A 15,874-nucleotide genomic window follows, 5' to 3' on the forward strand; every position below is an offset into this window, starting at 1 on the left:
GGGGGGGGACTATTACTAACACCTCTCACAGTGGTGTTGATCAAAATGAAGAATTAGGCATGTGTAAATATATATTTTGATTGAGAAAAAAAACATACTGAAGCAAAGTTAGGAAAATGTGCAGACATTTTTATTCAATTGAGTTTATCTGTACAGCAAAATGAAATCTAAATAACAGCTCCATCTTCAAATTACTTGTGTGTGTGATCTGAAAACAACATACATCTGGTTTACATGTATTTGCATTCAAACGGTGTTTTTGTTTTTTTAATATATATTTGTCCTTCATACTTCATGGAAAATCACACGGGCATAAAAATTAGCTTGAAAACGGAATTAAGCCTGAGCAGTGACTTTACAGTTTGCTTGAGTTCCTTCATGTTGCGTTTTCGATTTGAGTTTAAGATGGATTGTTTTTTTTTGGGGGGGGGGGGGGGGATCTTGGTGGGCTGAGGCGGGCATACTGACAGTGTGGTTAGGTGCTGAACCCTTTCTCCACAAACAAGGTAGTCAACTGGATAGGCTCGTGGTGCAATTAAGTAAGGAAAAGTGTGGGTGTGGCAACACCCTGAACCGCCACGGCAACACTTCAGGGAAAGCAACAGTTGCAAAGCATCACACTGCTAAATGAAACACGAATGAGGCCATGTCCACAAAGTGCAGATTACAATACACCACACCAAATACTCCATTTTCCAAATAGAAGGATTAAATGGGACTTCATTTCCTGATTCAATCATTTGAAGTATAATGCTTGAAAGACAAGCCAGACGTGCAGATCCGTGCTGGAGATTTGATGTTACGTTAGCATTTGCTCTAAACATGACACACCCACTTAGCACAGTGTTCATCTTCAGAAACCAACCGTGAGAAGCAAGCCCAGTTTTCCCCTTCTGATAAAGTTGAGCATTTATGATTGAGCATTTATTATACATTAATTGTATACAGTGGTTCCATGAGGCACGAGTGACCTAAATTATGTGTTGTCTTTCAGCCTGCTGTCAAACTGAACATAAAAACAAATTACATGCATCATTTCTGCTTGCTTAAAGTGATACTTGACTCATTAGACCATTTTCACAGTAAAAAGTTGATATTTAGTCCAGAATTAATGTGAACCTCATTATTTTTCATGCACAATTAATACCTTTAAAATAACATTTTCCACTTGCTGAGGAAACGGATAACGACAAATCACGGCTCACCTGGTTTCTGGGTTTGGTCAGCAAACTGAGCCATGATTGGTCGTTATCAGTGATGTCATCTTCAGTCAACAGCAAGTAGAAAAAATGTTTTTTAAAGGTATTAATTGTTCATGAAAAATAATGAAGTTATTACATGAATCGTAGACAAAATATCTTCTTACTGTTGAAAATGGCTCAATGAGTCAAGTATCGCTTTAAAAAAAACGCCAGACAGTTTAACAAATACCACCAATTTTGCGGAGCACCACCTGTGGACAGATTTGTATTTCTTATCCTCTGCAAAGAATGACTCAATTTACTGCGTGGCCATGCCATGTCTCTGCCTCCAGGTGGCGATGGCGTGCAAAATGGAAACAACAGCACAATGTCCATTGAATTAGGCGGAAAATGCACAACCTGTTTATATTCTATATTATGTTTGTGTTTATATTCAACTTCATTATCTCATGAAGTAGTCAGTGTTATTTTTCTTAAAGCTACTGAACATAGAATATTCCATTTTGAATCGCTACTGCCACCTGCTGACAAAAAATTAAACTGCACATAGCATTCTTTACATACACACCATGCACATTACGTCACATCCGCAGACAGGGCGCTGGAAATTCTAACCCGAATCCAGTCTGAAAACTATTGGCCAAAGGCTTGCAGGAGTACCCATTGTAAACAGCTAAGGTGTTTATCTACCAATTAGAAAGCAATCATAAATGGTAAAAAAACCCAAAAACTTGTTAAGTTATTTTGGGGAAAAAAGTTCCATATTGCAATTTTAAATTAAAATCCAAGACATTTTCTTTGTTTTGGTGGGAGACTGGAACAGATTCATGTCATTTTTATTAATTTCAGTGGGGACGGATGACTTGAGATATGAATACTTATTCATCTCACATCTCAAGGCAACAATGTATTAGTCCTCACTGGTAAGACAAGTCAGCACAGTCGTAGGAAGTTGAATAAATACTTCTTCCATATCTACTAGCACTAAGAAAGATGCACTAGCTGGTTGAATTATATTCAATAACGCTACTAGTGCAAAGAATTGTCTTAAACTGGTGAAGACAATGAGCATCAAAGTTCAGCTGGATATGGACATAAATGCTGAAACAGCTCTCCATAAGATAGCAGCTGTCCGTTGTTAATGCAGAAAATATTGCACTTTCATAATCACAGATACCAAGTACTTTAGATACGTAACCCCCCCCCCCCCAAAAAAAAGTGACAGATCGATATATACCGATTTAACATTTTTCATTGAAATTACAATCCATAAATTTATATTCCTTTTCGTAGCACGTTATCAACTTATAAAACCATGAACCAATCATTTTCCCCATGAATTCATGAGAAAAGCCTTTAAAATTCAGTTTTCCCCATCTTGCTGTATTCTTGAAATTTACCATTCACAGAAATTTTGAAGTACTTTCTTAGAATTACGAAAGACCCGATTTATTGCATGTTAAGACAATTCAGAATCTTTAATTATTGAATTCCAATCATGAAAATAGTCATTTCATCTCATTCTTGCTGATGTCAATATTTGTCACAAATAAACCGAATCGTTTGACCAGTAAATGTTTGTGGACTTTCAATCATGTCCTTCATATTTAAGAATTGACGTTCCATAAATATATGTACATTAATTGATATTGGATTGAATTGAATGAAATTGTGAAAAAAAAGAAGCAATCTTGTGAATCAAAATCAAATCGCAAATACAGATACCATGAAATCAGGCCGAATATTGGCTCGATACAGATACCTGGTATCGGTACTCACCCATCCCTCATTACTAGACATGATTCAAATGACAACCACTGTTTTTCTTCATCATGAAGTCACTGTTACAATTGTATTTGGGGTTTTCACTTTCTTGATATTGACAACAGGAAACAATCTTCACATTGACAGCCATCCATTTATCCATCCAGTGTTTCTCCAAAAATTGTGTCCGAAATCTGCAGAAGAAGCAACACTGAGATGTGTTGAGAACGACTCGCCAGGTCTTGCTTGCTGCGTTGTGATGATCGATGGGACTTGAATGCATGAAACGAGTCTCAACACTCCCAAAAACTATTTTGGCTTCCACTCCAGTGATCAGATATGAACTACAGTAACTCCCACCTGGACTTCTTTATACTGCATGGTTTGGCTTCACAAATGCAAATCTCACCAAAAGCAATCAACAATACAAAAAAAGGCATGGAAATCAAACCAATTAAAAAGTGGCGTGACGGCGGTGAGCAGTTTGTGGCGAGCCACGGCAGATCCTGTACATGAGGAAAGAGGACGGGACTCGTCGTCGCAAAATGTCTGAAAGTTTGCCTCCGCATTTCTCCAAAAGAAACCACCCGGTGAGGCGCTGCATGCTCCAAAACCAAAAAACGAAGGGGGGAAGCTTTCCTAAACTCGGCGGTCCTCACTTGAAACATCCTCAAGAAAAAAAAATGGCCACGTTGGCTGGTGACAGACTGAGGAAGACCACGACGAAAGGGTGAAGCGGGCGACTGGAGCTCTCGGGGTTCTACCGGTCTTTCAGTTCCCTGGTCACGCGTTTGGTGATGCGGCCGCACACCAGCCCCAACAGGAAGAGGACGCACAGGCTGAGCGCCATCACCAGCAGGATGTAATTCTTGGAGGGCGAGCTCATCACCTGCACCGCCAGATCCGACAAACCCTCGGCTGGCGCCACCTACAGGACAGCAGCGCTAGTTACCATCACTGCACAATCAACATTCACAATCAATTAGAGCCATGATTTATTTTTTTCATTCCTATTTGATGCTATTTCCTGTCCTGATACTGAAAAGGTTTTAATCAAGGTGCAAATGGCTCCGCCTAGTGGAGGGGTTTGCAACCTGCAGCCATATGTGGCTCTTTAGTCTTGAGCTGTCAAAATTAAGTAATTGATTCTAAAGTTAATCGACAATTATTTTGGTAGCCTTTTTGCTTTTTTCAAATCCTCCGATTTCAGCATATCAACAGAAATTGTTCACTGATTTCTGTCTTTCATGAAAGAAGACTGATGTCTGTGTTTAATTAAAATAAGACATTTGCAAACATCTGTGGAAAACAATTACGGATGCGGACCCCCCCCCCCCCTTTTTTTTTTTTTAAATAAATTACTTTATGAATAAGAAGTATGTAATAAACACCAGTAACTGGTTAAACAGTAATGAAGGGGGCGGGGGGTGCTTTTGTAATACACTTAAATGCAAAATTTAAATTAATCTGATTAGTCAATTAATTGATTGAATAATTGATAGATTAATCAATTAAAAAAATATTTGACAGCATTACTTTAGTTTCTCTTCTGTAATTCCCTGTGGATCTCAAAAAAAAAAAAAATTGAATTAATGTCCAAAAACAAAACGTGAAATCCCCAAAATTACCACAAAATGTTCATAAAATTGCCCAAAAATTCAGAAATTGACAGCAAAAAAGACAGAAAAAAATGTTTAAATTTTTTTTTTAGCTATAACGTGCCCAAAAACGGAAGACAAAAGGCAGCAAATAACCATAATATATCCATGAAATTGCCAAAAATGTCAGAAAATTTCAATAAGAAAAAGCAGGAAAGAAAATGTTCTAAAAGTAGCCCAAGAAATCCCCAAAATTACCATAAAATGTCCGAAATTGTTAGAAAAAAAACAGAAAAAATATCTCTAACATGTCCAAGAAAGGAAGAAGGCAGAAAATGACAATAATATACACACAAAATTGTCAAAAATATCAAAAATTAGAAAGGCATAAAATGTAAAATGATATGAAAAAAGTAGAGAAGATGAACCTCCATATATTGGATGCTGCACATGTTTGTGTTACTAACACTAAAACGTGGTTTCCTTCTGTCACAATGTTGAAATGTTTTTGCGGCTCCACACTGATTTTTGGGGTCATTTATTTTATTCTCTTTTGACAGGAAAGCTCGCTGACCTTGGCCGCGTAGCTCCACATGTCGATGCGGTCCTGAAGTCTTTTCTTGCATTCGGGCTGCAGGCGAACTCGCTTGTCCTGCAAGGCCTCCATCAGACACGACATCTCTGCGTGGCCACAAGACAAAACAAAATGGCTGCTTTGTCACGTTTCAGGTCAAAAGTGTGACGGCGCGAAAGCACCCACGTCGTCCCCGTCCTGGCGTGATGGCAGCGCAGTGATGCTTGAGGTCCAAGGCACAGGCTGTGTGGAGGACCGGGTCCACAAAGATGTCGGCTTTACTCTCCTTCAGCATGTTCAAGACCTCCTGCAGGGAGAACAATTTTCAACACGTCCAGAAATCAATCTTCAAGCGACAACACCTTGCGGTCTAATTTCTCATATTTTTGACCATTTTATGTGGATATTATGGTCATTCATTATGTTATAGCTATTTTTCATTCTTACTTTTGTCCTATCAATTTCTCACATTTTTGGCAATTTTGTGGATATTTTATGATTATTTGGGGGATTTCAAGTTTAGTTTTTGGACATTTTTTGGTTATTTTTGAACATTCTCTTTCCTGCGCTTGCTTAATTCACTTTCCTGACATTTTAGGCAATTTTATGTGTATATTATGTTTTTGCCTTTCTTCTTCCTATGTTATGTTGTTTACTTTTTTCTTATCAATTTCTGACATTTTTGGAAATTTTGTGGAAATTTTAAGGCAATGTTTGGGATTGCTTGTTTTGTTTTAGAGTATTGTTTGATTACTTTTTGAAAAAAAAATTCCTGCCTTTTCTTAGATAATTTTTCTGAAATTTTGTGGACATTTTATAGTAATTTTCGGGATTTCCTGTTTTGTTTTTTGAAATTTTTTGGGTTACTTTTTGAATTTTTCTTTCCTGCCTTTTCTGAATTCATTTTTTTTCTGACATTTTTGGCAATTTTGTGGACATTTTATGATCATATTCGGGATTTCATGTTTTGATTTTGGACATTTTTTTGGTTACCTTTTAATTTTTTCTTTCCTGCCTTTTCTTAATTCTTTTTTTTTTTTTTTTTTTTTTTACATTTTTGGCAATTTTGTGGACATTTTATGATAATTTTCGGGATTTCATGTTTTGATTTTGGAAATTTTTTGGGTTAATTTTTTAATTTTTCTTTCCTGCCTTTTCTTAATTCATTTTCCTGACATTTTTGGCAATTTTGTGGACATTTTATGATAATTTTTGGGATTTCATGTTTTGTTTTTGGAATTTTTTTTGGTTACTTTTTGAATTTTTCTTTCCTGCCATTTCTTAATTCATTTTTCTGACATTTTGGCAATTTTCTGGACATTTTAAGGTAAAATATTTTCATCTACCTTTTGTGTCTCTATTTGACAACTTAAACTTTGGAATATTTAATTATTAATTTGTTCTCTAAATCATTAATTCATTTAAATATTATTTATCTAAAAAAAAAAAAAAAAAAAAGGAAAATAAAATAATTTCTACAAATTTTACAGATCCACAGAGAGCCACAGAAGAGGGACTAAAGTATGCTGTCACTATCAAATATTTTTTATAATCGATAAATATATCGATTATTTAATGGATGAATCGACTAATATTGTAGAGCAGTTTATAAGATGGAGATGGTTTTTGTGTACCTTTTTACAGGCTTCCTGTTTGATTTTGAGCAGGTTGACTTTGAGGCACTCTTCCACCTGACCGGTCTGCTCCTGAGCGGCCGCCTCCTCCGCACACAGACGGGAGATCTGCGGGAGGAGGCGGAGTTACAAGACGAGAAGCTGGATAAGAAAAAGGTCCAGTGTACCTCGTCCGAGCAGTGCATCTGCAGCTGTGGGTCCAGTCTGTAGTCCAGCGCCGACTCCTGGAGGATAACTCGGATCTGGTCCTCGCAGTCCGAAGATAATCTCTAAAACGAACCCGCACATGACAAACGACAATTAGGAAGTCTGGCTTTGCCTTATCTGAGGTTGGATGATGTCCGATGACGGGTCTGACCTGATCGGCATATTTGAGCTTGAGGCAGGCGATCACCTGACCCTCCAGCTCGTTGTCTTCGCTCGCTTTGTTGACGATGGACTGGCAGAATTTGGGGATGTCGGCTCGGCAAGCTTTCCTCAACACCGGGTTCAATCTGTAATCTGGACCAGGGAGGACATTCGGGTTCCGGTCCAGTCGGTCAAATGCTGCTCGCTGCCTACCAACCTGTGTTCTGTGTGATCTGTCTCTTGGTGATCATCTGTTTACACTTTGGATCCATCAGCTCGCTGTTCTTGTTCTGTTTCAGACACTGGAGAACATTACGGGCGTCGGCTTCAGTGCAGAATCTCTGAAAAAGAGAGTTTGTCTAATTCAGTGATGGCAAGTAACAAATCACTCGCCCCCATGGAGTTACGTTCCAAAAAAACCTAAAGGTGAAATCTGCAAAGTAGTCAGCTTTATGTTTATTTATTATAAATTTGTTACACATTCATAATATACAATATGTTTTAAGGCTGTAAAATCTCTTACCACACACTTTTCTCAGAGCATTTGTCATTCATTCATCATGAACATTTTCTCACATTTCTCTATTGTTTAAACACTCTCAATGTTCAAACTAGAGGTGTCTATTTTACAGGATTTCTGCAAGTATCATCAAATCTAATTTCATACTTTTTAATGCAACTTAAAACCAATTCAATGCCTACATGATTTCCGCAGTTAACTTGTCTGTTGAAAATGTACAATAAAATATATTTTGCAAGTTTTTCATACTCTTAAACATAAAAAATGAAAAATATGGTTACCAAATACAAATGAGCTTGTATATAATTGATACAGTCATTTTACGATAAGTAATTTTGTAATAGTTACATTTAACAGTTACAGTAGTGTGAAACATTGATTTGTGCTGAGGTAATTTTCTGCCTCTAGGTGGCATTAATGTTTTATGTTGGACATTGGTGACAGGAAGACTACATTTTTCTTTGACTCTAGGGCAGGCCATTTTGTTTATTGTAAATTTTAACATTTATTATTGCAAAATTGTGTTATGGTGACTCCTTTACACAACATTTTAAGTAAAATAAAGCATGAACAATTAATTTCTTAATGCCTCTCGACATCAAATGCTTCTTAATGCCATTTAACTCTTTGACTGAAAAAAACGTTAAACAACGTTTAGTAAAATCCTACGGAGGAGCGCCAAAGACGTTAAAAGACGTTCACCAAGTTTTTTTTTTTATTGGGGGGGGGGGGGACGGGTGGGGGAAAGCTTTGGCCAGCTGTGCTGAAAGTATCAAGCAGATCTAGTTAGTATAATGCGTATTTTTGGCCCCTAGATGGCAGCGATGACTCTCTTTGGACAAGATTGGGTAGGCGTCAGTAGAAGACCCGAGGCGGAGCTAGAGTGTTGAGGGGACAATGGCTGAGGAAGCCATAATGGCGACCGGTTGCAAGCAGCTCACGCATGAGCATTTTTTTCAAAGACGAAAAGCATCAACCAATGCTAAAGAGCACATTGATGACGACGATGATGATGATGATGATGATGTTGACTCCGAGGTTGACGCCGAAGTTGGAAGCGTTGACGCAGCGGCTATGATCACGTCATAAAGCCTCACTGGCTAGCGATGCTAACGCCGGAAAACGCGGAGCACAACCGAGCACTTTTGCTCAGGCGGACGTTCAATCAGACGACGAAGAGTGCCCCGAGTCCAATGCATATTCATCGGAGGAGTGGGTACAGTCTGATCACGGAGAAGACACTGGTTATGGACTACGATGCCACCATGAATGGAGCGGATAAACCACCCGGTATAGGAACTGAAGGACAATGAGGAAGCCAGACGTAACACCACCGTAACGTCACCGTATCATGATCTTGAGAGTAGACTTAATGGCAACATGGCCAAACACACACTGCAGTATATACTTGCTATTCCCCGGAAAAAAAGGCCGGCAAGAAAGTGTAGCGTCTGCACGCTAAGGGTCCATCGCAGTGAAACTAATCTGTAGTGCAAATCCTGCTGCGTCCACTTGCACGCAGGGGAGTGTTACAAAAAGAAAAACTGTATTTGAAACATCCACACAATTGTAAATAGTACCACGGTTGCACACATTTGTAAATAGTTTGCCAAATTATTACACGGTTGAATGTAAATAAACGTATTTTGCTATCAAAAAGCCCTTTTTCATTGTTGGTGGTAGTGTTTTACAGAAGTAAAGCAATGTTTAGGTGTTTGTGGCATCATTCATAGAAAAAAAAGGTGTTAAATTCACTAGAGTGCATGAAATAATATCGTTTCACAAAAAGCTTGATTTCTCCGTCTTTTGGCATTTGGGTGAAACTAACCATTTTCTATTGTTGATTACTGAAAAACGGAATAAGGTAGAAACAAACATTTTTTTCTGATGAAAGATGAGAGTTCAATCTTTCATTTGGTAGGATGTGTGTTTCCATAGTCCAAACACAACATTTTCTGTGGACCTTGAAAGATCAGTCAAAATGCTTAAATCGGCTGGCACTGACAGCATCCCTTTTCTGAAAACGTCTGGCAATCAAAGAGTTAAGGGCTTCGTTTTAGCAAAATCCACTTAGTGACTTTTAATGCTCTTTAATGACCTTCGGAAACCCTGTTTTAGTAATCGAGTAATATTTTCAAGTCCAAATTCCAAGCAGCCCAAAGCAGTATTTATTCTCTGATTTCTGTAATTTTTCATGAACAAAGCAGACTTATCAAACCAGTAACTGAAACAGTAGTAGAAATATTAAGACACTTTTTTTTAGACCGTTATGAGAATTTTCTTTTTTTTTAGACCAACTTCAAGTCATAGCATAGTGCTTTCCGGCTTTTGCGTGTGACTCAAGGGCCTTCACGTCCAAAGTACCCAACTTTATATATTTTTTTGCATACTATGCAACGAGCCGAGTGCCTATCACCTGCTACCTCTTCCAACCAGCTGGAAAACAAGGTACTTTCAAGCCAATGCTTGTTAAACTGACATTTACCCATTTTACAGAAACAAGTGGCAGACACTGTGCTATAATGCAAATGCAGGATTCTACGTTACGCCTTTTCGGGTGGTGGCCATGCCAGAACCAGCACATGCCCTGTATAGTGCTAGCCTTGGGCCGATACCTCACATCAGAATTTGGTCATTTTAACATTTTTCAAATCAATACTATTAATCGTCCCCTTGTGTGTGTATTTTTTATTTTTATTTATTTATTTGACAAATTATTTACCAATCTCAAATGTTGAAAATCGCTTGTTTTCTTTGATGATGCAATGTCAATGATTGAACAAGCATTCCGTTTTTGAGGATGACGACAACACAGCACATCACCAAAACTCGCCACTTCATCACTGCAAGCACGACACCACTTGGGAAAACACAACAAAAAAAGGTAGCTGCAATAATAAGAGAAAAAAAATAAGAGAATAAATAATGTAAAGATTCCTAATAGAGATAAAGTGATTCACAATTAGTAAAACATAACTCTAAAACATTGTATATTATATGTTAAAGTGTTGATTTAATCACATTTCCATCCATCCATTTACTACCACTTATCCGGGGTCGGGTCGCGGGGGCAGCAGTTTTAGGAGGGAAACCCAGTCTTCCCTCTCCCCAGCAACTTCAGCCAGCTCCTCCGGCTGGATCCCAAGGCGCTCCAAGGCCAGCCGAGAGATATAGTCTCTCCAGCGTGTCCTGGGTCGTCCGGGCCTACCTCCGGTGGGACATGCCTGGAAAACCTCTCCAAGGAGGCATCCAAGACGCATCCGAACCAGATGCCCGAGCCACCTCAACTGGCTCCTCTCAACGTGGAGGAGTAGCGTCGCGACCCTGAGTCCCTCCCGGATGACCGAGCTTCTCACTCTATCTCTAAGGGAGAGCCTGGACACCCTGCGGAGGAAACTCATTTTGGCCGCTTGTATCCAGGATCTTGTTCTTTCAGTCACGACCCACAGCTTGTGACCATAGGTGAGGGTAGGAACGTAGATCGAACAGTAAATCGAGAGCTTCGCCTTTCGGCTCAGCTTCTTCTTCACCACAACAAACTGATACATAGTCCGCATCCCCAAGATACTTGAACTCCTCCACTTGGGGCAGGATCTCATCCCGGACCCGGAGAGGTCACGCCACCCTTGGATTTGGAGGTGCTGATCTTCATCCCAACCGTTTCATACTCTACTGTGAACCACTTCAGTGAGAGTTTGAGATCACGGCTTGATGAAGCCAACAGCACCACATCATCTGCAAAAAGCAGAGATGCAATACTGAGGCCACTGAACCAGAACCCCTCAACGCTTCGGTTCCGCCTGGAAATTCTGTCCATAAAAGTTATGAATAGTGTTGTTCCGATACCGAGACTGGTATCGGCAGAGACCCCAATACTGCATTAAAAAAGTGGTATCGGTATCAGTGAATACTAACAAGTAACATGCCGATACCATTAATTCTGACGCTAATATAGGATTTTGGATGCAGCATCTTGTGTCTTGCTCATGCAAGACATTCACTGATGTGTGACATGTTCACTACATGCCGAGCGGACATATCCTATTGGCCCTTGAGTGCTCTGAACCAATGGCAGAACAGCTTTTTCATGTTGAGAAAAAAAAGCTTCTGTATCGGTTTAATATCGGCCAATACTGCAAAGCTGGGTATCGGAATCGGGGGGCCAAAAAACGGTACCGGAACAATACTAGTTATGAACAGAATCGGTGACAAACGGCAACCTTGGCAGAGTCCAACCCCCACCAAGAACGAATCCGACTTACTGCCGGCAATGCGGACCAAACTCTGACACCGGTCATACAGGGACCGAACAGCCCGTATCAGGAGGCTTGGTACCCTGTACTCCCGAAGCACCCCCCACAGGACTCCCCGAGGGACACGGTTGAACGCCTTCTCCAAATCCACAAAACACATATAGACTGGTTGAGCAAACTCCCATGCACCCTCAAGGACCCTACTGAGGGTGTAGAGCTGGTCCACTGTTCCACGACCGAGACAAAAACCACACTGCTCCCCCTGAATCCGAGATTCGACTTCCCGACGGACCATCCTCTCCAGCACTCCTGAATAGACCTTGCAGGGAGGCTGAGGAGTGTGATCCCGCTATAGTTGGAGCACACTCTCTTGTCCCCCTTCTTAAAAAGGGGGACCACCACTCCAGTCTGCCAATCCAGAGGCACTGTCCCCGATGTCCACGCGATGTTATAGAGGTGTGTCAACCTCGACAGCCCCACAACATCCAGAGCCTTTAGGAACTCTGGGTGGATCTCATCCACTCTTGGGGACTTGCCACCGAGGAGCTTTCCAACCACCTCAGTGACTTCGACACCAGAGACAGGAGAGCCCACCTCAGATTCTCCAGACTCTGCTTCCTCAAAGGTAGGTGTGTTGGTGGAATTGAGGAGGTCTTCGAAGTATTCTCCCCACCGACTCACGACGTTCCGAGTCGAGGTCAGCAGCACCCCTTGTCCACTATACACAGTGTTAATAGTGCACTGCTATCCTCTCCTGAGACGCCAGATGGTGGACCAGAATTTCTTCAAAGCCATCCGGAAGTCATTTTCCATGGCCTCACCAAAATCCTCCTATGTCAGAGTTTTTGCCTCAGCGACTGCCAAAGCTGCATTCCGCTTGGCCAGCCGGTACCTGCCAGCTGCCTTCGGAGTCCCACCGGCCAAAAAAGCCCGACAGGACTCCTTCTTCAGCTTCAGCTTACCACTGGTGTCCACCAGCAGGTTCGAGGCTTGCCGCCATGACAGGCATCAACCACCTTACGGCCACAGCTCCGAGCGGCCGCCTCAACAATGGAGGCACGGAACATGGCCCACTCTGACTCAATGTCCCCCACCTCCCTCGGGACAAGAGAGAAGTCCTGCGGTGGGCGTTGAAACACTTTCTGACAAGGGATTCTGCCAGACGTTCCCAGCAGACCCTCGCAATACGTTTGGGTCTGCCAGGTCTGACCGGCACCTTCCCCCATCATAGGAGCCAACACACCACCAGGTGGTGATCAGTTGACAGCGCCACCCCTCTCTTCACCCAAGTATCCAAAACATGCAGCCGCAAATCCGATAACATGACTATAAAATCGATCATCGAACTGCGGCCCTATGTTTGAACATGGTCCAATAACAGAAGACCACTCAGGTTTAGATCGGGGGGGTCGTTTCTCCCAATCACGCCCCTCAGGTCTCACTGTCATTGCCCACGTGAGCGTTGAAGTCCCCCAGCAGAACGTGGGCGTCTCCAGAGGGAGCACTCTGCAGCACACCCTCCAAGGATACCAAAAAGGGTGGGTACTCCGAACAGCTGTTTGGTGCATATGCACAAACAAAAGTCATAAGGGGTCTGTTTGAGCCATGCTTTGTCTGGTCTCTCACCTAGGACCTGTTTGCCATGGGTGAACCTGCCAGGGGCATAAAGCCCCAGACAACATAGCTCCTAGGATCACGCAAAACCCTACCAGGATAAGGTGATGATTTACGGAGGAGTAATCACATTTATTGATCAAATTTCTAGGGCCATTTGTATTTTACTCCAGACACCCTGTACAATACACAATAAGATGAATTTTAAAAACTAAATATGTACAAAATAAAATAAAAGTAAAATGTCTAGTGACTATAAAAGTCACATCCAAAATAAGTGGTTGTACAAGTTTTTTTTTTTAAGGCAAATGCAAATAATAAAAATTCAATACAACAGCGTGCCTAAAGTAGCTCCCATTTAACAGGTTTCCACACAAACTGTAGTGTCTCCGTCTGAACACTTGGTGGCACACTAAGGCGCACCCACATAATAACATACTTCATAGACAGCCGAAGAAGAGAGCCGTAAAGGGATAGCGTCATGTGCTAACTTCGACAAAGACAAATACAAGACTAATTGCTGAGAATGCTGCGAGATGATCAAACTCAATGTCCGCTACAGACAGCAACCCCCACCCAATTGAAAACTATTTACAGCGATCGAAGGGTTTTATCTGCCGTGATCCGAATGCAATAAGCTAGATGTTATGCTAACCGCCATGAACTACCCGCCCGCCCGAACTACATTGACTACAATACAACTGCACCCCCTAAAATGCACCCATTTGCTTTTGGTGTGGACATTTTCCCATAAACAGACTGGAGAAACATCGCAATAGGCACATCTTTTTTGTTCTCGGAATGGAAGGAGCGGATATAAGAATTTAATACTTGGGTAAATTAAATTTTAGACCTGGGATGAACATATGGGTGTTTTTTAAGACATTTAAGGCCTAAAATTTAAGTTTCTGAATTTGAGACTTTTTAGGACTTTTTTAGACCCTGGGAACCCTGTGACTGTCACAAACCCTAGTTCAAACCGTCATTGATTAAAAAAATAAATACAAATAGAAACACTTTAGTAAAATAAATAAAAATAAAACTGTACTAAAAAACGTGAAAATATGACGGAGCACCTATGACTGTCCGCCACTTTCCGACGGCACGCTGCCGTCTAGCTGAGAGGAGCAGCCCATGTGAGCACGCGCTGCTCACTTTTCGTTTCAGCGGAGACGAGGTCCGTCTAAACTGTTTTCACACAGCCCACACAAATTCCCCCCGTAATTCGACACTTTCACAAACTGCTCACAATGAACACTGGACCAAACCGAAGCACTTCCTGATTCCCACTGATATAGCGCTTTTTGCCGCGCTTGAAGTGTCACATGACTATGGACTATACCAATAAAGTAGTTTGGTTTATTATTTAATGAGTTTGTTCTTCTTTTGAGAGATTACGTTACAAATTGTGAATGGAGGATTTTTGTTATGGTTAATATATGTTGCAGATATTATTTATTTACATGCTTTAGTTATTTTTGGTTACTTTTTGGTATTATACCCCATGATTGGCTAAATGGTTTGCCCGGAGGGAGGGGCTGGGGTTATTTAAAGGGATCCAAAATCATTTGTAGGGAAGTGCTCAGGCAAGTGGGATGGTGATTGATTGGCTACCACAGTAAGTTGCAGAAAAGACCCATGGGACTTATGGGAAATATTGTTGGGACTGTTTTTGGACTGGACTTGCACTGTAAATATTTTTCCACATTTTTTGATGCTGTGTTGGTGTAAATAAATACAACTGAAGTTTCTCGACTGCGCCACCATTTTTCCCCTTTTCTGAAATGAACTTGTGACAGAGAAACAGCGAGGCCGTGAAAGATGAACCGCGTTACAGCGAGGGAACACTGTGTATATATATATATATATATATATATATATGCCTTTCACTATGTAAGGGAACAAAAATAATGGAACAAATTAACAATCATAAATCAAACTTTCTGATAGTGAAATATATCGCTCAATCAGATTCAGGTTAGATGATCGATTTGGCCATCGCATAACATTCCACTTTGCCTTAAAAAAAACAAAACAAACAAAAACCCTTAAGTTGCTTCCGCAGTATGCTTGGGGTCATTGTCCATCTGCACTGTGAAGCGCTGTCCACTGAGTTTGGAAGCATTTGTCTGAATATGAGCAGATAATATTGCCTGCTGCTTTTGTCAGCAGTCCGCTCACCTTGATCATCTGCTTGCAGACTCTCATAAGCTGGTAGTCGAGCTCGGGGTCCGTCATCTCGGCCTCCTGCAGCTTGAAGATCCGCTGGTGGCAGCGCTGACTCAGCTGCTTCTTCTGCTCCTTCAGACACTCGATCATCTGAGGAGGAAGGCAAACAGGCACTCGTAGGTTGAACAATTTGTTGGC

The 15,874-nt window shown here is 41.0% G+C and overlaps 1 protein-coding gene across 2 annotated transcripts in view; it reads right to left on the reverse strand.

Moving 5' to 3' along the window:
- Window positions 1-108: 108 nt before the first annotated feature.
- Window positions 109-15,874, reverse strand: part of LOC144050112 (Golgi apparatus protein 1-like) — a 44,493-nt gene continuing 28,727 nt past the window's right edge. For both annotated transcript variants that reach the window (XM_077563087.1, XM_077563086.1), the window contains 8 exons: window positions 15,689-15,826; window positions 7,338-7,461; window positions 7,131-7,273; window positions 6,940-7,041; window positions 6,773-6,880; window positions 5,325-5,445; window positions 5,139-5,245; window positions 109-3,894 (listed from right to left, as the gene is read on the reverse strand). In XM_077563087.1, coding sequence (XP_077419213.1) covers window positions 3,727-3,894; window positions 5,139-5,245; window positions 5,325-5,445; window positions 6,773-6,880; window positions 6,940-7,041; window positions 7,131-7,273; window positions 7,338-7,461; window positions 15,689-15,826 — 1,011 coding nt within the window. In that variant the 3' untranslated portion in view covers window positions 109-3,726. The remainder of the gene's footprint in view (window positions 3,895-5,138; window positions 5,246-5,324; window positions 5,446-6,772; window positions 6,881-6,939; window positions 7,042-7,130; window positions 7,274-7,337; window positions 7,462-15,688; window positions 15,827-15,874) is intronic.

The sequence above is a fragment of the Vanacampus margaritifer genome, chromosome 4 (assembly GCF_051991255.1).
Source record: "Vanacampus margaritifer isolate UIUO_Vmar chromosome 4, RoL_Vmar_1.0, whole genome shotgun sequence".
Classification (NCBI taxonomy): Eukaryota; Metazoa; Chordata; class Actinopteri; order Syngnathiformes; family Syngnathidae; genus Vanacampus; species Vanacampus margaritifer.